The following is a 17,669-nucleotide window of genomic DNA, read 5'->3' on the forward strand; positions in this document are numbered from 1 at the left end:
GGTAAGCACAGTACCACAGTACAGAACTGGTAGCACCCTACTTCCTTCTTAGAGATTGACATAGACTACTGTATCGCTGGCGAGAAGCTCCATCCATCCTTCTCCCCGATCCTGTTAGTCCCCCATCTCATTTTCCTGCCACAAATTATGTTCCCAGAGAAGGGTCAAGTTGGGAACTGAGTGCCAAAATGGTAAAGCAGGAGATACTAAAAAGGGAAAAATAATGCTGAAAGCCTCTCCTTGTGCTTCTGCTTGTAATTGCAGCTGATCACACATATACTTACGCACTTGCAGTATCAGGACTTGTCATTGGTGTTTCATGTATAGCGGCTTTGTACTATTCAGAACACCCAGGCAGTGGTACACAGAAAGATCAGCATTTACAGTGTAGTTCATAATGACAAATCATTTAATATCAGATGGCTCAAGCAAGGTCTATTAAAAGCTTCATTCTGATTGAAAACTTTTTTTAATCTAGGGATTTAATTTACCTTTCTAGTAGAAATCTTTATGGCCTCTACTGGGACTGCAATTTTAACAAGGATTATGTTCTGTTATTGCCATAGCATTAAGTTTACATTTGATTTCTTTGAAATTTACTGTGGTTGCACATTCACTTACAAAGGAACAGTCAACTTCAGAAGCCCCCACCTCCAAATCCTGGCTGCTGTCAAGCTGCTGACCACTGTTGCAGATGCCTATTGCTCAATGTGTCAGTCAGGAACTAGACCAACCACAAACATCTCTTCCCACCCCACCTCCTGCTTATTTTTCAGTTTCCTCATACACTGAGCCACACAAACAGCTCTACCAGCTAAACAGCAGTCCAGAACAGGAATTAAGTGGCCAAAGCAGCTCCATCATACGTAAGCAGCAGATGAACATGAAACCACAGTACATGAGACAGTCAACCTCACACAATAATGGAAATTTACTTCTATAGAACCAGTAGTATTCTGCATTAAAAAGAAATAAAGTACCTTTAAAAGAAAGCTCACAGCCATCTCTTAGCTATCCTTCATTTTCAATTTAAATTCTCTTCATTTGATTTCAGTCACTTCTCAGTTATCGTCCATTTTTGTGAAGTATTTACACTGAAGTGCACAATTAACTGAAGTTAGTCAACTTACATAATTTTGAACTTCTTTTATTCACTTATTTCCCTCCTTTTACTCTAACTGCAGTGCTCGATAGAGGGAGAGGTATCAAATGTATTACATCTTAAGCCAAATCAAAACATGTATGGCATCCTTAATACACAGTACACCAGTGTAATTTCACAGTGTTATAATAGTTCCATCTTCTTCTAATGACTTACGATCTGAATTTTGTACTTCATATTCCATGCTAATGCTGCCTGCTGAATGATTCAAATTCATCTCAGTGGAAGGAAGGAATCCATTCTGTGTTGGCTCATGAAGGAGTTCAGTTTGTGCCAATGATTCCAGGCTTTCGCTAGTAGGTGCAGCTTTTGGAATCTGCTGTGGCTCACCACTGTCTTCAATAATAATGTCCTCTTCATCGCTCTCCTCTTCCCCTTGCAAGAAATTTGCTAAAATATTTGGCGCGCTGCTTGGAAGGCTGGATTCAGTGGACTGGCTGGAGCTGCCAGAAGTCCGACTGTTCCTCACAACATTATTTCTCTGGTTTGCTGGTCTTACTGTAATGATCAGGTTTCGGCTGTTTGCAATCATCATGTCTGTAACCTGATCAAGGCTTTTTCCTGAAACTTCTATTCCATTCACCTCCAGTACTTCGTCATTGACAGCCAGTAAGCCTGTACTTTGAGCCAGACCCCCAGGGACAAGCCTAGATATGAAAATCCCTGGCACTTTCTCTAACCCATGTGGTGTTACTCTGACACTAGAGCCATCTCGTATATAGAATCCAAGGGGTTTGTCAGTCCCATATTTGTAAAGTCGCACCCTGCGATGGGTTTCAGGAAGAATATCTACATCTATAATGGAAGACACTGGTCTGAAGTCCTGTGGCATGCTAATGACAATGTGTGGTTTCTTCTTGTGATTATCCGGACGTAACACGTTTGATAGAACGTTTTTCTTCCTCGTCATAGTATCCGTACCGAAGGCACTGTAGTCTGCATCTTCTGTAAGACACAGCACATTGGTAATTAGGTCACTTTATATGTGGTCCATATCATATTGCTATCATGTTTTAGGTTATCTAGAAGGTTTCTGGCTTACTACATTAGAAACTTGTCTCTCTACACATGAAACAAGAGCTTTAATGTTAAGACATTCAAAGTTTGTAATACTTTTGGTTTCCTTCTACCAGACTAAAGATAGTACAGAAAAACCCCTAATGCAATAGAGACACAAAGAACTAGAGCTGCTTTAGTGGAAGGTTAGAATGGAATGGGCACATTCCGAGAAACATTTTAATTTTACTCAGAGTAATTCCACTGGTTAGTTTTCTCTCCTCGGGCTTCAGATCATTGGAAAAGGAAGAATGAAAAAGGGAAAGCAGCCAGCGTGCCTATTATTGCCTGGCTCCTGGAAGCTGGCCAAGTGACCTGGATTCAAACTCCAGAAAGCTTGTTCCATTCTGCACCCTCCTCCCTGCCCCCACATACTGTAGGTAAAATGGCTGAGGAGCAGAAACAAAGAGATCTTGCACACAAATACTCCAAGCCAAACCGTTCATAAAGCAAAGCTGGAACTGCCACAATGTGATACAGAAGTATGCAAACGGCTAAGAGTTTTAAAAAAGAAAACATGCAAGTCATACCAATACTTCCCATTGAAGAGGAAATGTTCTATGGAAGCAATTCTGATGTCTGAAATGCCTATTAACCAAAGCAAACTTCATTTTTTCTTCTTAATATGCTATAACTCTCCAAAAGCAAGAAACCAAAACACATCCAGGCCTGAGTTTCCTTGGATTTACACTTTTATTTTTGCAACGTTGTATAGATTTACTGCTGTGGATAAAATAAACAAGCAGAACTGCTTTGGTCTAACCCTGCGACTCAGAGAAATTGGGATTTCTTTGTATTATCACATTAAGATGCCATTGGTTCAGCCAAGAAAGTAAAAGACACTATACATTTCAATGTGTGAACTGAAATAACTATGGAAATGCTACCCTAGTGTGAAATTTCAGGAGAGCTGTCAATTGCTGCTGAAAAAGTACACAGTGAGAGTTGGTAAGTCAGATTTCTTTTCCCCTAGGTTAAGATGAAGATATACAGACATGCATCAGTTATATCTGGACTCTTCAGATGCTTTAAGCAAAAGAGAACAAAGAAAGAAGTTCCGAAGTGAGTGAAGTCTAACACTATTCCAGCATGTAATATTAACTTCTCCCTTCCCCAGACACTGGGACTGCTGAAAACTAGAAATTTTTCTAAGAATGATTGCTCTACTAAGGCAGACTTGGACTTGGTCTTCTGAAAGATAAAGGACAACAGAAAAAGAAACTCGTTTAAATTAGCTCACAAAAAACCCACAAAGGGATTTATTATAAACTCACACCTTGTGTCTACACAAGAATAATCACATAGTTCATCAACGTGGTTTACAAATTGCGTCCTGATGGTGGCCTCAGTTACATTATTGTTTTTCATTGCTTAAAAAAAGCAATCACACCTTAAGGAAGGCAAAGCTGTTTGCTCAAGACAGACTGTCTTTAGCATTAAAGGTTATAGATAAGGTTGTCAGACAACTTAACAGACACAAACAGGAATTATTTCTGAAGGTAGCTAAGTCTATACAGCCATATCCTGGAGTCACTTCTGTGACAACATCAGTTCCTTTGGGAGGACATGGATGCTCCTCTGGAATTTCACAGCCACTCTGCAGAGTTAATTTCTACTTCTGCTGTTTCTCAGATGTGGCCACCTTCTCATTCAGAGTGGTGCTTCTGCAAGCGTTACTCAATCAGCAAAAGGGGGGCTAACACAAATTGTTTCATGTGTCACGTTAGACACCCCACTCCTCTCACTTCATGTGCGGCAGTCACAGCACCGAAGGGATGTTTCTCTCCCACTTCACCCATGAGACAGCCTCTGCAAAGCTGCTTCCCTGCCGCCTTGGGATCAGCAGGTAAAAACAAAGCTACATGAAGGAGTGGGCTAGCAAGCACAATATGAAGTTTAAGACGACAAGTGCAAGGTCCTGCACATGAGATAACCAAAGAGCCCAGTACAGGCTGGGGGTCCTGGTGGACAAGCTGAACATGATTCCGCAGTGCACTGCCACAGCAAAGGCAAACTGAATCCTAAAGCTGCATCTGCAGGGGCATTACTAACAGAGACAGAGATGTGATCAACCCCCTGCTCAGCACTTGTCAGGCTGCACCTGCAGTAACTGCGTCCAGTTCTGATCCTCACAAGTCAATGAAGATGTGGACAGACTGGAGAAGGTCCAAAGGAAGACCATGAAGGTGATCAAACTGCGCTACGAGGAAAGCCTGGAGTCTCTTGTATTTCAGTGTTTAAAGGATGTCTTCCAAAGGAATGGGGGTTTATTTATCTGTCCTTTTGTTTTCTTTATTTCCCCCCAGTGAGATCAATCACTAGAACAACCTCCATGGGGACAGGGAGTCCCCATCACTAGAGATTTTCAAGATTCAACTGGACAGGGTACTAGCTAATCTCATTCAAGGCCTTTTCCAACCTGGGCTACTCTATGAATTGTATAAAGAAGAGCAGGAAAGTAGAAGCAAACAGAATAATCTAGGTATACTTGAGAACATTAAATGATTTTTTTTTTTCCAGTTTATTTGTGATCCTGAAAGGTTCTCTCAGAAAATGGAATTACTGTTGATCTTCAGAAAGAGAGGTCAAGAAGAAAAAGAAACATAATTTAAGGTTAAACTACAGTAACATTAGGTCTCAGCATCAACCAAGGCTTTAGAAATAGCCTAAAATCTGTTCTTCAGACACCTAAGAATGTCAGATCAGTTGTGTTGAAGAGTGGGTTGATTAACAATCAATTCAAACCTCCCAAAGCAAAGTGTGTAACAGGTGGACTATGGCTGAAGTGTAAAACTGCCAAAAATACAAACTTGCCATTTACTCTCAAATGCATTTGGGGATATCTAAGTGAAGATCAGCCATTACAAACCCTGTGCTGCACCACTGAGCACTAACAGGGCTGGTTTTCCAGACAACATGGAACAATTTTTTTAATGTTTGCTTAAAATTTATGATCAAAGGAAAAAGTGTGGGAAGTTTTGCCCTTATCTCCACAGACAACCCATCCAACCAGTTTCAAGTTAGACATCTGGTTGTTACATTGGGAGGATTTTTGCAATTCAATGAGTTGCAATAGCTTCTCTTCTTTGGAACTACAATTGCTTACAAAACAACTTGGAAAGGGCCATTGTGAAAGAAGATACAAGACAGAAGGGTCTTACTTGAAATATTTCACTGCTGAATACAAAGTAATACGACACTAAAAATGATGATATAGGTGAAGATTTTAGACAACCAGAGGACAATGGTGACTAAAGTATTAGAATTCAGAATGTTAATGAGTGCAAAGGGGTTTTTTTATGTCATGGATTTCCCCTTCTCCCCAGCAGTTGCACCTCAGTAATCTCAAAAATTAAGTAAAATCTCTAGTTTCTTGTGCACTGCATGTTTCAGTAGTGTAAATCTCATACTTCAGAACTCCGGTTTTAAGGCTGCACAACCTATGTTAAATTCAACGAGACTGGATAAAAACATTCCAAGGACCAGGAAGACACTACATGGACAAGACATGTCATTTTGCCTCATTTCAAAAGCTTCACTTCGTTTTTGGTTTGTAGCAGTGACACATTTCTAGGCGTTTAACACCACACTGCTCCAGAAGAGCTCTGTTCTGTGGGAAGTTCTCCAATACACCATGAGTAAGCTGGAAGTATTTCAACTGATTAGTTCCACATTGTTCAGACCTTAAGCCATATCACAGTGGGTTTTTTAGACTAAGCTCGTCTGAAGCAAACAGGAAAATTGCACATGCACCATTTATCCGTTTTAGAGTGCAAGCTGCTAATGAAAGATTTGGGATATGGGCACTAACAACCTGTGAAGCAGCCACTGTGGATGAGGCTTGGAGCACTGTGGTCTAGTAGAAGGTGTCCCTGCCCTTGGCAGAGGGTTGGAACCAGATGATCTTAAAGGTCCCTTCCAGCCCAAACCATTCTATGATTCTACTGCTTTTCTGTTTTTAAACCAATTTTTGTACTAAAAGTGTATCAAAACACTGTCAGCACTGATTTTCTTACAATGCTGTTCCCCATGCACAGGTTCCAACATTAAAAAAGTATTTGATTTTTAGGTTTTTCCCTCCTTAAATTTCAAGTGCACCAAATCAGATTCTTGTCAAAGAATCAGAGTATCTGATATTTTATACATTGTCATAACAAAAGTATATCATTATTCGACATTCCCAGCTTGCCACAGCAGCTATAACACTTCTTCACCTTCATAGCAGGCCACATAGCAGGATCTCTCTTCCCAGCACTCAGGCCTTCTATGCCTACATGCTAAGTGTGGTATGTACTAGATCTACAAACATATACACATTTATTATATACACATCCAAGAAGTAGGTTTATTGTGTCCTGCAAATGATCACAGAAAGTTTGTGCTCTTTACCCAACAGTAAGAGCTATTCACAACTCCCTTCCACAACAAGAAACGAGAGTTCACAGAAAGCAGCACCCAGCTTTGTCCTCCCACAACTATCAGCTGATAAAGCTTAAAACTTTTGTCCAAATCAAGATTTTCCACAGTTAGTAGAGAAACTACTCTCAGTTGCAAGAGGACTGGCTTTTCAAAGATTATATAAATATATCTGTATGTGAAAGAATAGATTGGAATGTGCTTTTTAAACAAAAACTGTGATCACAAAAAACATTTATTAGAAGAGAGAAGGACTTCAGAAATCTCTTTCAGAAGACAAATGTACAATCAAAAATATTTAACACTGAGCTGGTACTTTTGTTTTTAGAAACTTACTTGAATTACATGACACACTGTTGAAATAAAAGTATCCCAAACTTGCAGGCCGTATGTCAAAACATTTCAGAAACTACAAAGCACCAGAGGCGAAGGTTTTTGCGTCGTAACTAGTCTTAGTAGTCTAATGATACAAAACTAGCACAGACCTTAACACAGTTAAAGTGACATAATTTGTGGGGAAAGGAAATAGTGAAAGGTTGATGAAAACTCATCTCCAAACCTCAGCCAAGCAGCGTGACTCTGTTTAACCTCTCTTCACTGCTAAGCAAGTGCTCAAAAGCAGGATTCTGCAGTACAAAGGCATCTTTGTTCTGGCACTACCTAATCAGTTTAAAGCTGCAGCGGAAAATATTTTGGCAAAAAGCCAGAGGACAAGGTGTTAACTACAGATAGTGTTAAGGAGAATGTCCACATAGTGCAAGAATGAGTTTTCCCTCTGCAGTTTCAAACTCAAGGTGGCACAATCTGTATATACTCATTACATGGTGTTTAAAAACAACAGCCTACAAATGCCAAATCTGGTTTCAATTTAGCATTGTTCAAGACAGATTTTAACACGTTTTCCTGATCTGTTTGCAAGCAACACAGAGCTACCCACACATTACATTTGCAGAACCCCCAAATAATTAGTAAATTTGAATATAGATGCAATTTAGCATTTTTAAAATAAGCCCAAATTTATCATGTCTTGTCTTGAGTCACAAGTTATAACAAAACACAGATCTAGGAAGTGACCTACGTTCTTTGGAAGAGGACTCCAAATAGGGAGGATATTCTATAAAGAGCTGTTTAAAAACCAACTTCTTTTAATTTTCACGAAAATAAAGCCTCTCAGTGAAAAGTCTACCTCAAAGGCACAAATGAATTAACTTGGTTAATTAATTAAATGAATTAACCCGTTTTTACTATAAACAACTGTATACATGCACAACTTGCAAGAACTGTATATTGTAACTTAATAACTTGCATGTGAGTTTGAAGGACATTATAATCAAATACACCTTCTGTTATCATCTCTATTCTTGTATTTACAATGCAAAGTCCCTCACGTTGAAGTGCCCTTCAGGGTTTGTGTGGACTGTGTCCACCCCCACCCTCCCCATTTGATCTTCAGGAAGATTGCTCTCACAGACAGAGCGACTCCTATACATCTGGATTTAATTCTGATACATCAGTTTAACCTTTACATTCCAGATGTCAGCAGTCCCTGTTAATCTGTTAGACTGCAGAAAGAAATTCTGATAAGGGAACTGTTTTCCAGAAGCTAATAGCCACTCTTGACTTGTGCAATATCAAGCTCCAGTTTAGATTTAGCACTGAAGCAGTTTAAAATGTTTTAAAGGAATCTGGCTAAATACAATTAGAAGGGTCTGAGGGGAATAATGTGACTTCATTTAATTACAGGATCTCTAAGTTTCTTACTACATTAACCAATACACATAAATGCTTGGGACATCTTCTGGCTTTAATAAATTAGAAGTCAGAACAGAAAAGAGTGCTTACTCTGACATAATTCGTGACATTTTAGAGTCACACTATCACAATTGTCACTTGTTAATAAATGCAAAAGCATCTTGCTGCTTCCCTTTCAAACTCTTAAGGTGTTCTTGGATGCAATATATTAAGAAGTTAACACTATTTACCAGATTTTACTGTAGTCTTCTCACACCTTATGTTAGCTTCCCCCAAATTCCATCTAGCTTCTAAATTGATAAGACAATGTGATAGAACGTCTTATCTTTTAAGACAGTAAAAACCCTCACTTTTTCCCCCACAGTGGCTTTTTATCAAAGATCTTAAATTCCCAACTATTATTGCTGGGAATACAAAAAAGGACAAAGTCCCATTAGAAAACCCACAGAAATTTTTCAGATTGAAGAGAACGCATGAAAAACACAAGAAGCCTTGCAGGTAGAAGAATAACTACTTAGTTACAGTTCCAAAACACCACAGATCAAAGTAGCCCCATCAATATACCATCAATAGCAGGTATTTCTTCAGATATTTGATTTTCAATTTCAGAGACAGGGCCAGTAAAGATCCGTGCAGTTGGATGAATGAACCATACCTAAACAAATCAGGCTGCACAAATTCCAATACATCTCTAAGCCCTGCAATACAGCAAATTATCACAAATAAAATACAGAATCAAGTTATTTCCTTATTTTCCATCAAACCAACCTCTGTTCTATATTATGCAAAGATGCTAAATGAAGCTAAAGCCTCAGTTTAATCAACAGAATAATCAAAGCGGTCACAACTAATTCAGAACACAGTACAGTGCTGGAAGTGCTGGACTCAGGTGCCAGCCTGGGTCCTTCATTCCCTGTAACTCCACATCCAGAAGGCTCAGGTGTCAAAGGGAAGGTGATGACAACTGATACTTTCTACACAGCTTTTCCCGATAGTGAATTCTAGCATGATAAACTTAAGTGGGTTAATCTTATTTCTAGTTCTGTGCATTACCAATCACTTCTATTACCAAGTCCTCACACCCAAGTAATGAGTAATCCGTCACACCTTAAACAATGGTGCAGTGAAGGTACAAGGTCTTAGAAATGTAACACTAGTAACAGTCAGCATTAAACATGCAACACTAGTAACAATCTAAAAACATATGGTGTTAAAATATAAACTCAATAATCCCACTCTGACAAAGTGGCTTATCTGTTCTCATCGTATGGCTACTGTAGGAGATTAAATGGAATCATAGACCCTTTCTGCCTTCAGGTGCTATTAAAACAAATAGTTAATTCCTCTGGCAATTCAGGACTGAAAATGTTAGTGTTGCTATACCACACAATCCTCAATACAAACAAAACAAACACATTTTGCCAGCAACACAGCAGCTGGCAAGCAGCCACACTGCTTCTGAATATTGTTTTTGTGTCAGGCTGCTGTGGATCTTATTCATTTTTTGGAGTGGGAAAGTTCATAAAAGCTTTTGATGCCCAAGTATTTTCTAAGGAAAGTAAGTCTGACTTAGCAACAGTCAAACAGAGCACATCTTTATAAAACAGCTAAGGAAGAAGCAGCCTGCTACTCAAAGAGGAGCTGACTGGCTTATTCTAATAGGAACTGCATACACGTGTTCACATACGTACACATACAATACATGCACACTCACACCCGTATGCAAGTCAGCAGAAAACCAAGAAGTGCAGAAATCATGATTTCTTGACTTCTCTGTGTTAAAACAATTTCAAATCACATCACTAGATTTTTCCCTTCCCCTTCACATGCTCTCCTGGACAAGAACAAATACAACTTAAAATCTGGTGGGTTTTCCTTCATGAAAAAAGTAGACACTAGAAAAAGACAATTGAGAACTTCATGCCTAGAGGACATGCTATTTTTAAAGGCAGTCCAACAAACTGAGCACGCTCACATTTGAGGTTTGCTAATTGAAATAAGCTTGTCATTTTGAAGGTTTCGGAATGTTTTATTAGAAAAGTATGACAAGAGTAGCATATTAAACTTAGCCTTTAATTTATACTGACATTTAATACCTCATAATAAGACTTTCAAGATTCCTTTCTATCCTGTAATTCTCATCTGATCAAGATTACAATTTTACGTGAAAGGCATTCAATATACACAGCAAAAAGCCCTAGGGGTTTAAAGTTTATTTTCATTTGCTTATATAGAACCAAAAAGAAGCATTTGCTAGAGATTTAACTTGACTTTAACAGAACTAAATACAAGAAAAAAGCATAAAGTATAAATAGGTTGCCTGAGGAAGCTCTTGCAAAACAGATCAGTTGTGAATACCTTTCATGATCCATAATTATGACGGAATTTAACATGATGAAATAGGACTGAAGGGTTTTTTCCTCCATAAGTAGTACTGGTTACTGTATAACTGGAGAAACAGATGATTCACCGGCTTCATGTGCACTTACCTTTCCTCTGAATGAAAATCCTGAGTAGAGGATTAGCTGTGGAAACTGCTTTGTGATAGTTGTCATCATTATTGATAGGCAGCAGGTCTCCGTGAATGTCCGTGTATCCTACCAGAACATCGACATTCGGTATCTTGTGCACATGCTGCAATAGTCCATAGAACTCCTCAAACTTTCCAGGTTTGGATCTCTCCAGAGAAAATCGTCGGAATTCTGCTCCAAACTACAACAAAATATATTGTACATCATTAATATGGAAATGTAACATTCTCCAGCAATAGAATGATTTGAATGTTGAACTAGAAATGATATGGAATTAAAAATGCGCTAAAGATGACAACCAATAATTTTTAAGTGACAAAAAGGTCAGTATAAACTGGCTTTTGATGTTTGGTTCCTGCCCCCTATTTCCAGTAATAACTTTTTCATCTTGATAAAAGAATTCACTAATACAGCAGTTTAGCATTAAGGTGACAAACTAGTGCCAAGAATAACTGCAGATTTTCACATGCTTATGGAACAGCCACGATCTCAGGAAGAGACAGAATTCATACCCAGCACTGACGTTGGTGGCTCAAAACCAAGATTATGATTAACCTCCTACGGTATGTGACTACCTGGAATTTTCTTCAAAGAAATTTCACTGCACTTCAGAACAGTATGTATAAATTGTTGTACAGCTATGGTTGACTTATGCAAGATTGAGAAGCTTTCAGATTCCCAGTTGTTTGGATAAGAAATGTAAAAGCCACTTTGGCCTGAGACTACAAAATATGGCTGCTGCTTTTCAGTACAAACTCTGTGCAGTAAAGCTGTGGTGAGCTGATCTCAAATCAATTCTGCTCTTACCTAAAGAAAGACAGAAAGGAGGCACCCAGCCACTACTCCTTGAAAGGACTCAGAAGATCTGCCTACATGATCAAGACTCTTGACTGTAGTCTTATAAAATGTGGTTGTATCCAGATTCAGATTTGAAAAAAATAAAAACTCAAAACTGAATCACTGGCACTGGACTTCCAGAGTCAGGATTTGCTTTTAGTCAGTATGATCATTCAAGAAAACACTCAGCTCCCCAGTCCATGCAAACTCCTAAATCACCTATGTAACAAACACTTAATTTAGTGGTGGTAGGCATAAAACTAAACTAGGTGCAAGTGAGAAAGCAAGCATCTGATGTAGACTAAATATATTGGAGTTTAAGTATGCGTAACTAGTAAAACTATAGTGTTCTGCCTAATACTGGCAGGACTTAAAGCAAATAGAATATGGAATAAAAATTACTCCAAACCCTCCATGTCAGGTACACACAACACACCAAAGATGCTAAAATTGATAGCAGCAGTCAGCTTACTGAAAGCAGACCAATTTGTATATGAACTAGAAGGGTAATAAGCTGATCATTACAAAACAGAAAAACAAAAGTCAGATGGTAGCATTTTTTTTTGTGAACTCTGTTGCTGACCTACAGCGAATAAAGACTTTTAAGTAACGACTTTAGCAAGTTTAAACAGAACAGAAGGGCACATGGAACAAAATACTGCCTGCAAGTTTGAGCCTCAGTATCACGTACTTGGGTATATGTTACACACCACAGATATGAAGGTGCATGTTACCAAGCCTCCAGACCAACTTTTACCTCACTTTTGATAACAACCTTTTCGAGCAAAAGCAAAAGCTTTAGAGTTCTCACATACAAATAAAGGCATGAAAATAAGGAGACAAGGATGCCATTGTTAGCACATTAACACCATACTAACTCCAACAGCACAGTAGAACAAGCTACACCTACCACCACCCCACCTTCCTCACAAAGTTTCAAATAAAGAAATATGTCAGAACATTCCTCTTCTAGAAATACTCCACTACAGTAACATTAACTAACAATAAGACAGGAGGGATGATTCATACCTATGAACAAGAAAAGCAAAGCAAAGCCTACAGGAGGAACTCTCATCATGTCAGAAGCAGCACGCTTAATCATGACGTAAGTGAAAGACTTTATCCTGTGCCTCTCAAATCTTCAGCTATGTGAAGTATGAATGCCACAGGAATTGCCCATGCACTGCATCAATTGAAATAGTTTGGCTTCCAAAGACTACATAGTTTAAACATAATTCAGTAATAGAAGTTTAAAAAGCCAACAAGCCCACTTGCAGTTTAGAGTAAATATTAACTCCTCTTCAGCAAGCATGCAGAGGGCCACATTTTCAAACATGTGAGGTTTTTTTCTCTCATTATTTTACACATAGTTGGTGCAAACACCAAAAGACTAATAATCTATAATTTCCTAACACAGTACGCCATATGCTCAATACTACTATAAAGCAGGTAAAAGACAAAAGTAAAACTATTCAATTTCACAGTTTATTTTAACCCCTGAAATGTTTTCATTTGATATCAAATGGTGCACTCCATCCTATTCCAGGCTGCACTTAGGGGAGATGAAAGATTGGAAAAGTAGCTTAAGAGAAGGCTTCTTACCACCTGAGCTTTTTACGAACACATACTGTTACACTGCTAACTCAACTGGGAAAACACAGCATAAGCCATGTCAGCATACTAGGAAATTAGTAGGCTAAGACTTGAGAGACATCTTTAAGTTGCTGCAACACAGCATATTGCTGCTATGCTGTAAGCCTCCAGCAACAACAGAACATGAACTACAGTAACCATTGTTTTATCAGTATATTAGATTTCATTCTGAAAAGAAAAAGTATTATTCAAAGTCCTAAGAGAACGCACAGGGAAAACCTGAATTTTGTATCTAGAGAGCTAGAAGTTTATCTGGGGGCTTCCATATCACCACTGGGAACTCTAGCTTGGGGTATAAAAGTTTATTTTCTATGACAAGAAAAAGGGCTAACTGAAATTAATATACTGTGGGGATTCCCGATGGCAAGTTCAGCGCAGCTGCCAAGTTGAATAAGTCAAACTAACAGAAGAAATTTGCTCATATAACTGCAAGTACAGCCAGGCTGTGCTGGCACAGCTTTGTCAGCTGGGCAGGATTATTGATCTGCAATACCTAAATTCAGAGCTGTACCTCACTCATAAGCCCTCAAACACTAGACCACTCCACATAATGGTCCCCTTCATCTCTCACACAAGGAAGGAAGAAGCCTTTCTTCCTTCTCTTTAGAATAGCTTATTTTCATAAAAGGAAGAGAACTCCTATGCTATATTAAATCAAGGTGCTGTTAAATAATGCATTAGTGACAAGTAGTTCTAGGAATGCCTTGAGACCTGCTACATAATACGCACTTGAGAGAATCCTTGTTTATTAGAACTCCTACACGTCTCCATACAAACACCAAAGAACACATCACATAGGTGATCTCTAGATATATTTTAAATCAAGGAAAACACAATGGAGGAACAGTAAGCCTAGTTTGGAGCTGAGGAAACAAGCATTTTGTTTGTAAGCACATTGTAGCAATTGTTTTCAGCCTTGTAAGAGCACAGATAAAGGACTTTCCCAACCACAGTAATAGCTATGCTTAACTAGTGTTTGGCATACCAGGTAGACCTGTGCTTTCTGGTTTTGACCACGTGAAAAGTTAGGACTTGAAAGAAGTCATCCTCATTCAAGCTATAGAGACAAACCATGCATTTCTAGAAGTTTCAGCACTGTAGCAGGCTATCCTTAAAAACACACAAGTCTTGACCACTTACTTCACCTATACCATAGCTGCTATAACACTTGACTGGTAGGAAAGGAAGATGCAGGATACAGACAGGCTGCAGACGAGTTTAAAATAAAAGCCAACAGCAGATATATTTTTCTACCAATGGAACAAAAAGCAACCCCTACACCCATGTAGGTGCAATTACAATTTGTCTAGACAATGAAAAAGGGGCTTTAACTCAAGCTACCCAGATTTAGCTAATAGCTTGACGCTCCGACTAATACTGCACATCCAACACTTTTACAATTATTAATTGCAGAATATGAATAAAATATAACAAATATAAATCAGAAAATAAAAAAACCTAATTTCTTTCAGAACAAAATTTTGCCAAAGGACTTTGCCCAACGAGCACACGAGAAATTAACAACAGGAAGAATGGATGCAGATACACTCGTGAGAGAATCTACACAACTGTGCAAAGCTCTGACCACAGAAAGTGTTGTATAAACCAGAACATACCGATACACACACATGAAACAATTGCCAGTGTCAAATCCTCAGATAGCCTCTAAGAGAAGGCAAGCTCTATTTTAAGATAAGTTAGTCAGGGCTTACCTCTACCAAGTAATGCAAGTTATAAGAGTATGTTCTAGCCCACCAAAAAAAAGCACGAAAAGAGTCACTAAGTTAAATAATGAAAAAAGAAAGAAGTATAGAAACAGCCCCTGAGTTAGTAGGGGCTTTCTCTAATTCAGACAGCAGGTTTTGGAGTTTGTGAACACCTCTTTTGGCCCAGTTATACCAAACTTTCCTCAAACATCCACTTCTCTGTATCCTTTCCAGTCTATGCAGAAACGAAGGGCGCAACTCCACCAACCTGCTTTTTAAAAACACTTCAAAAACGCTTATTTCCCCCCGCATACAGCGCTCCCCGCACCCAGCTCCCGCTGCTTCAGCCTCCTTGCACCCGAGCAGCCCATGAGCTGGCTGGAGCGGGGCCGGGCAGGTGAGCAAAGCAGACGGCCCCCGCGGACACGCCGAGCCCCGCGGCCTGAAGAGCGCTCCAACCTCACCGGGGCCGTGCCCTGGCGGACACCGACCCGTCGCCCTCGGTACCACCAGGTGAGTCAGCAGCGCTCCCTGCCCCGTCCCCTCCCGCTCCCCCCGCCTCCCTTCTCCACAGCGGCACCGTGACCAGGCGCCCCCGCAGCGCAGGGCAAGGCCGGGCCGGCTCCTTCCCGCCCGGCAGCCGCCCGCGGCCCTCAGCGCGGTGACCAGCACCTACCTTACTCTTCACCTCCATTGTGCCCAGGCCCCGGCTGCCCGCGGCCCCGCGGTGAGGCCGGTTCATGCCGCCGGATGGTCGGTGCCTCGTCCTCGTTCCGCCGGGTGCCGCCGAGCGCGCTGCTGCGGGAGGGAGGAGAGGGGAGAAGGAGGAGAGTGAGCAGCGCAGCCCGAAGCCAACTGCCCCCCGGCAACCGCGGACACTCCAACAATTCCTGCCGCCGCCGCCACCGCCCTCAGACACAGCAGAGGGGCGGGACAACGGCGGCTCCTGGCACCTGCCGCGCCACGGCCAGCCGCGGGGGCGGAGCGGCACCGCCACGGCGCCTGCGCCACCGGGAGGGCGGGGCCGCGCACCTGCCGCTGCTGAGCATGCGTAGTAGCCGGCTGGCGGGAGGGGCAGCGCACCTGCGCGGGGCTCGGCGGGGTTCCAAGATGGAGGCGGGAGCCTGGTGCGGGTGAGGAGGAGAAGGGGTGGGTGTGTGATAAGGAAGTCTTTCTTTCCCCGTATCCTAGGGAGCAGGTGTGGGATATGCTTCGGCAACCTTCGCCCTGCGGTAGCTGGGTCTGATGTGTACACATAGGGCTGTGGTTCCCCGTCTTCTCCTCAGGCCGCTCAGTGCATCGCCCCCTGAGGCGGGCGGGACCAGGGCGCCTCAGGCGGGTTGGGGTCCTGCGGACTTCACAGAACACAGAGCGCACAAGTATTAGTTCGTGTATTGACACGGTACAGATCGGGCTGGAAGTTTGAACTCTTGCTCTCTGGATGCCCATCCGGGGCATAAAGATGCTTTTGGAGTTTGTTTTTATTTTAACCTCAAATAACATTGTAGTATCTAGTAACATGTCAAAGTGGTTGTGTCTGTCAGAGATATATCTAACATATCAAAGGGTCATAATTCTGAGGTAGATCTATTATTTTCATAAATGTCTGCCTAGCTACCCTGAGAGAGGTGCTGACAAAACCCCTTAGTGGAGGGACGATAACCAACTCACAATCTGAGGAGGAAGGACTTTTCATATGTATAATTTTATATGCAAGAAGCAAGCATGTACATTAATCTAGTTATGTCAACAAACCTTTGAAATCCAGGTCTCTCCCTAATCTATAAAACTGATAGAAGAGAACTCTGTGAAGTATCCGTGTGTAGATGCTGTGAAGGGAGTTCAAACAGTTCTTCGCAGCTGAGGCAAGGTGGGAGTGTCTGTACACTTCTCAAGTCTCAGCTGGTAGTCAGTAATTAAAAAAATAAATCCAGTGCTGAATCACTTTTAAATTGGTGCTGGTTTGTGTACATTGTGCCAAAGGCAAAGGAATTGCAGCTATCGCTCAAGACAAGCCAAGTTGTAATTAGTACAGAGGACATTGTTAAGTATAGTTTGCTGTCAGACGGTGTCTAGGCTAATTCAGTCTTCCCATCCTTTATTTAGTATGGTTTGGGTTTACACTGCAAAAGGATGCATAGAGAATTCAGTCTAAATTTAGATAAAGTCTGTGATCCTGATATAATTGAGGATAGATTACAAGACTTGGTTAAAACCTCTTATTTTGTCACTTTGTAATTACAAAATTGAAGTGTTTGGACTGCTTTCCATTTCTGTCTCCTACAGCATGCTTTGCTTAATGAGCGATAGGAAAGCACAGAGTACAAGTGACAGAACAGTGCCTTCTCCAGGCTTTTAAAGCTGTGGCTTGCCTCTTTTCTTTTGGAGAGAGGGAGGAGGAACGTCCTGAAGGTGATTTGTGCTTGAAGCCATCATGCAGTTAATTTTATTGCTATAGATTTATGAAGTATCGTGTAAGATAACTTCTTCTGTTGTGCATTCCTGGCATGGTTGGAGTGCCATGCGGTGGGTGTGGTGGCATGCTTGAGGAGTCAG

The 17,669-nt window shown here is 40.8% G+C and overlaps 1 protein-coding gene across 1 annotated transcript; it reads right to left on the reverse strand.

Annotated features, from left to right (window-relative positions):
• Positions 1-1,277: 1,277 nt before the first annotated feature.
• Positions 1,278-15,963, reverse strand: PARD6B (par-6 family cell polarity regulator beta; the record flags this gene model as incomplete). Its single annotated transcript, XM_080627937.1, has 3 exons — positions 15,790-15,963; positions 10,876-11,098; positions 1,278-2,107 (listed from the first exon to the last, which is right to left on the reverse strand). The coding sequence occupies exons 1-3, from the start codon at positions 15,853-15,855 to the stop codon at positions 1,278-1,280; spliced, it is 1,119 nt and encodes a 372-aa protein (XP_080484063.1). The 5' UTR covers positions 15,856-15,963.
• Between the last annotated feature and the right edge of the window lie 1,706 nt (positions 15,964-17,669).

The sequence above is a fragment of the Psittacula echo genome, assembly GCF_963264785.1.
Source record: "Psittacula echo genome assembly, chromosome: 12".
NCBI lineage: Eukaryota > Metazoa > Chordata > Aves > Psittaciformes > Psittacidae > Psittacula > Psittacula echo.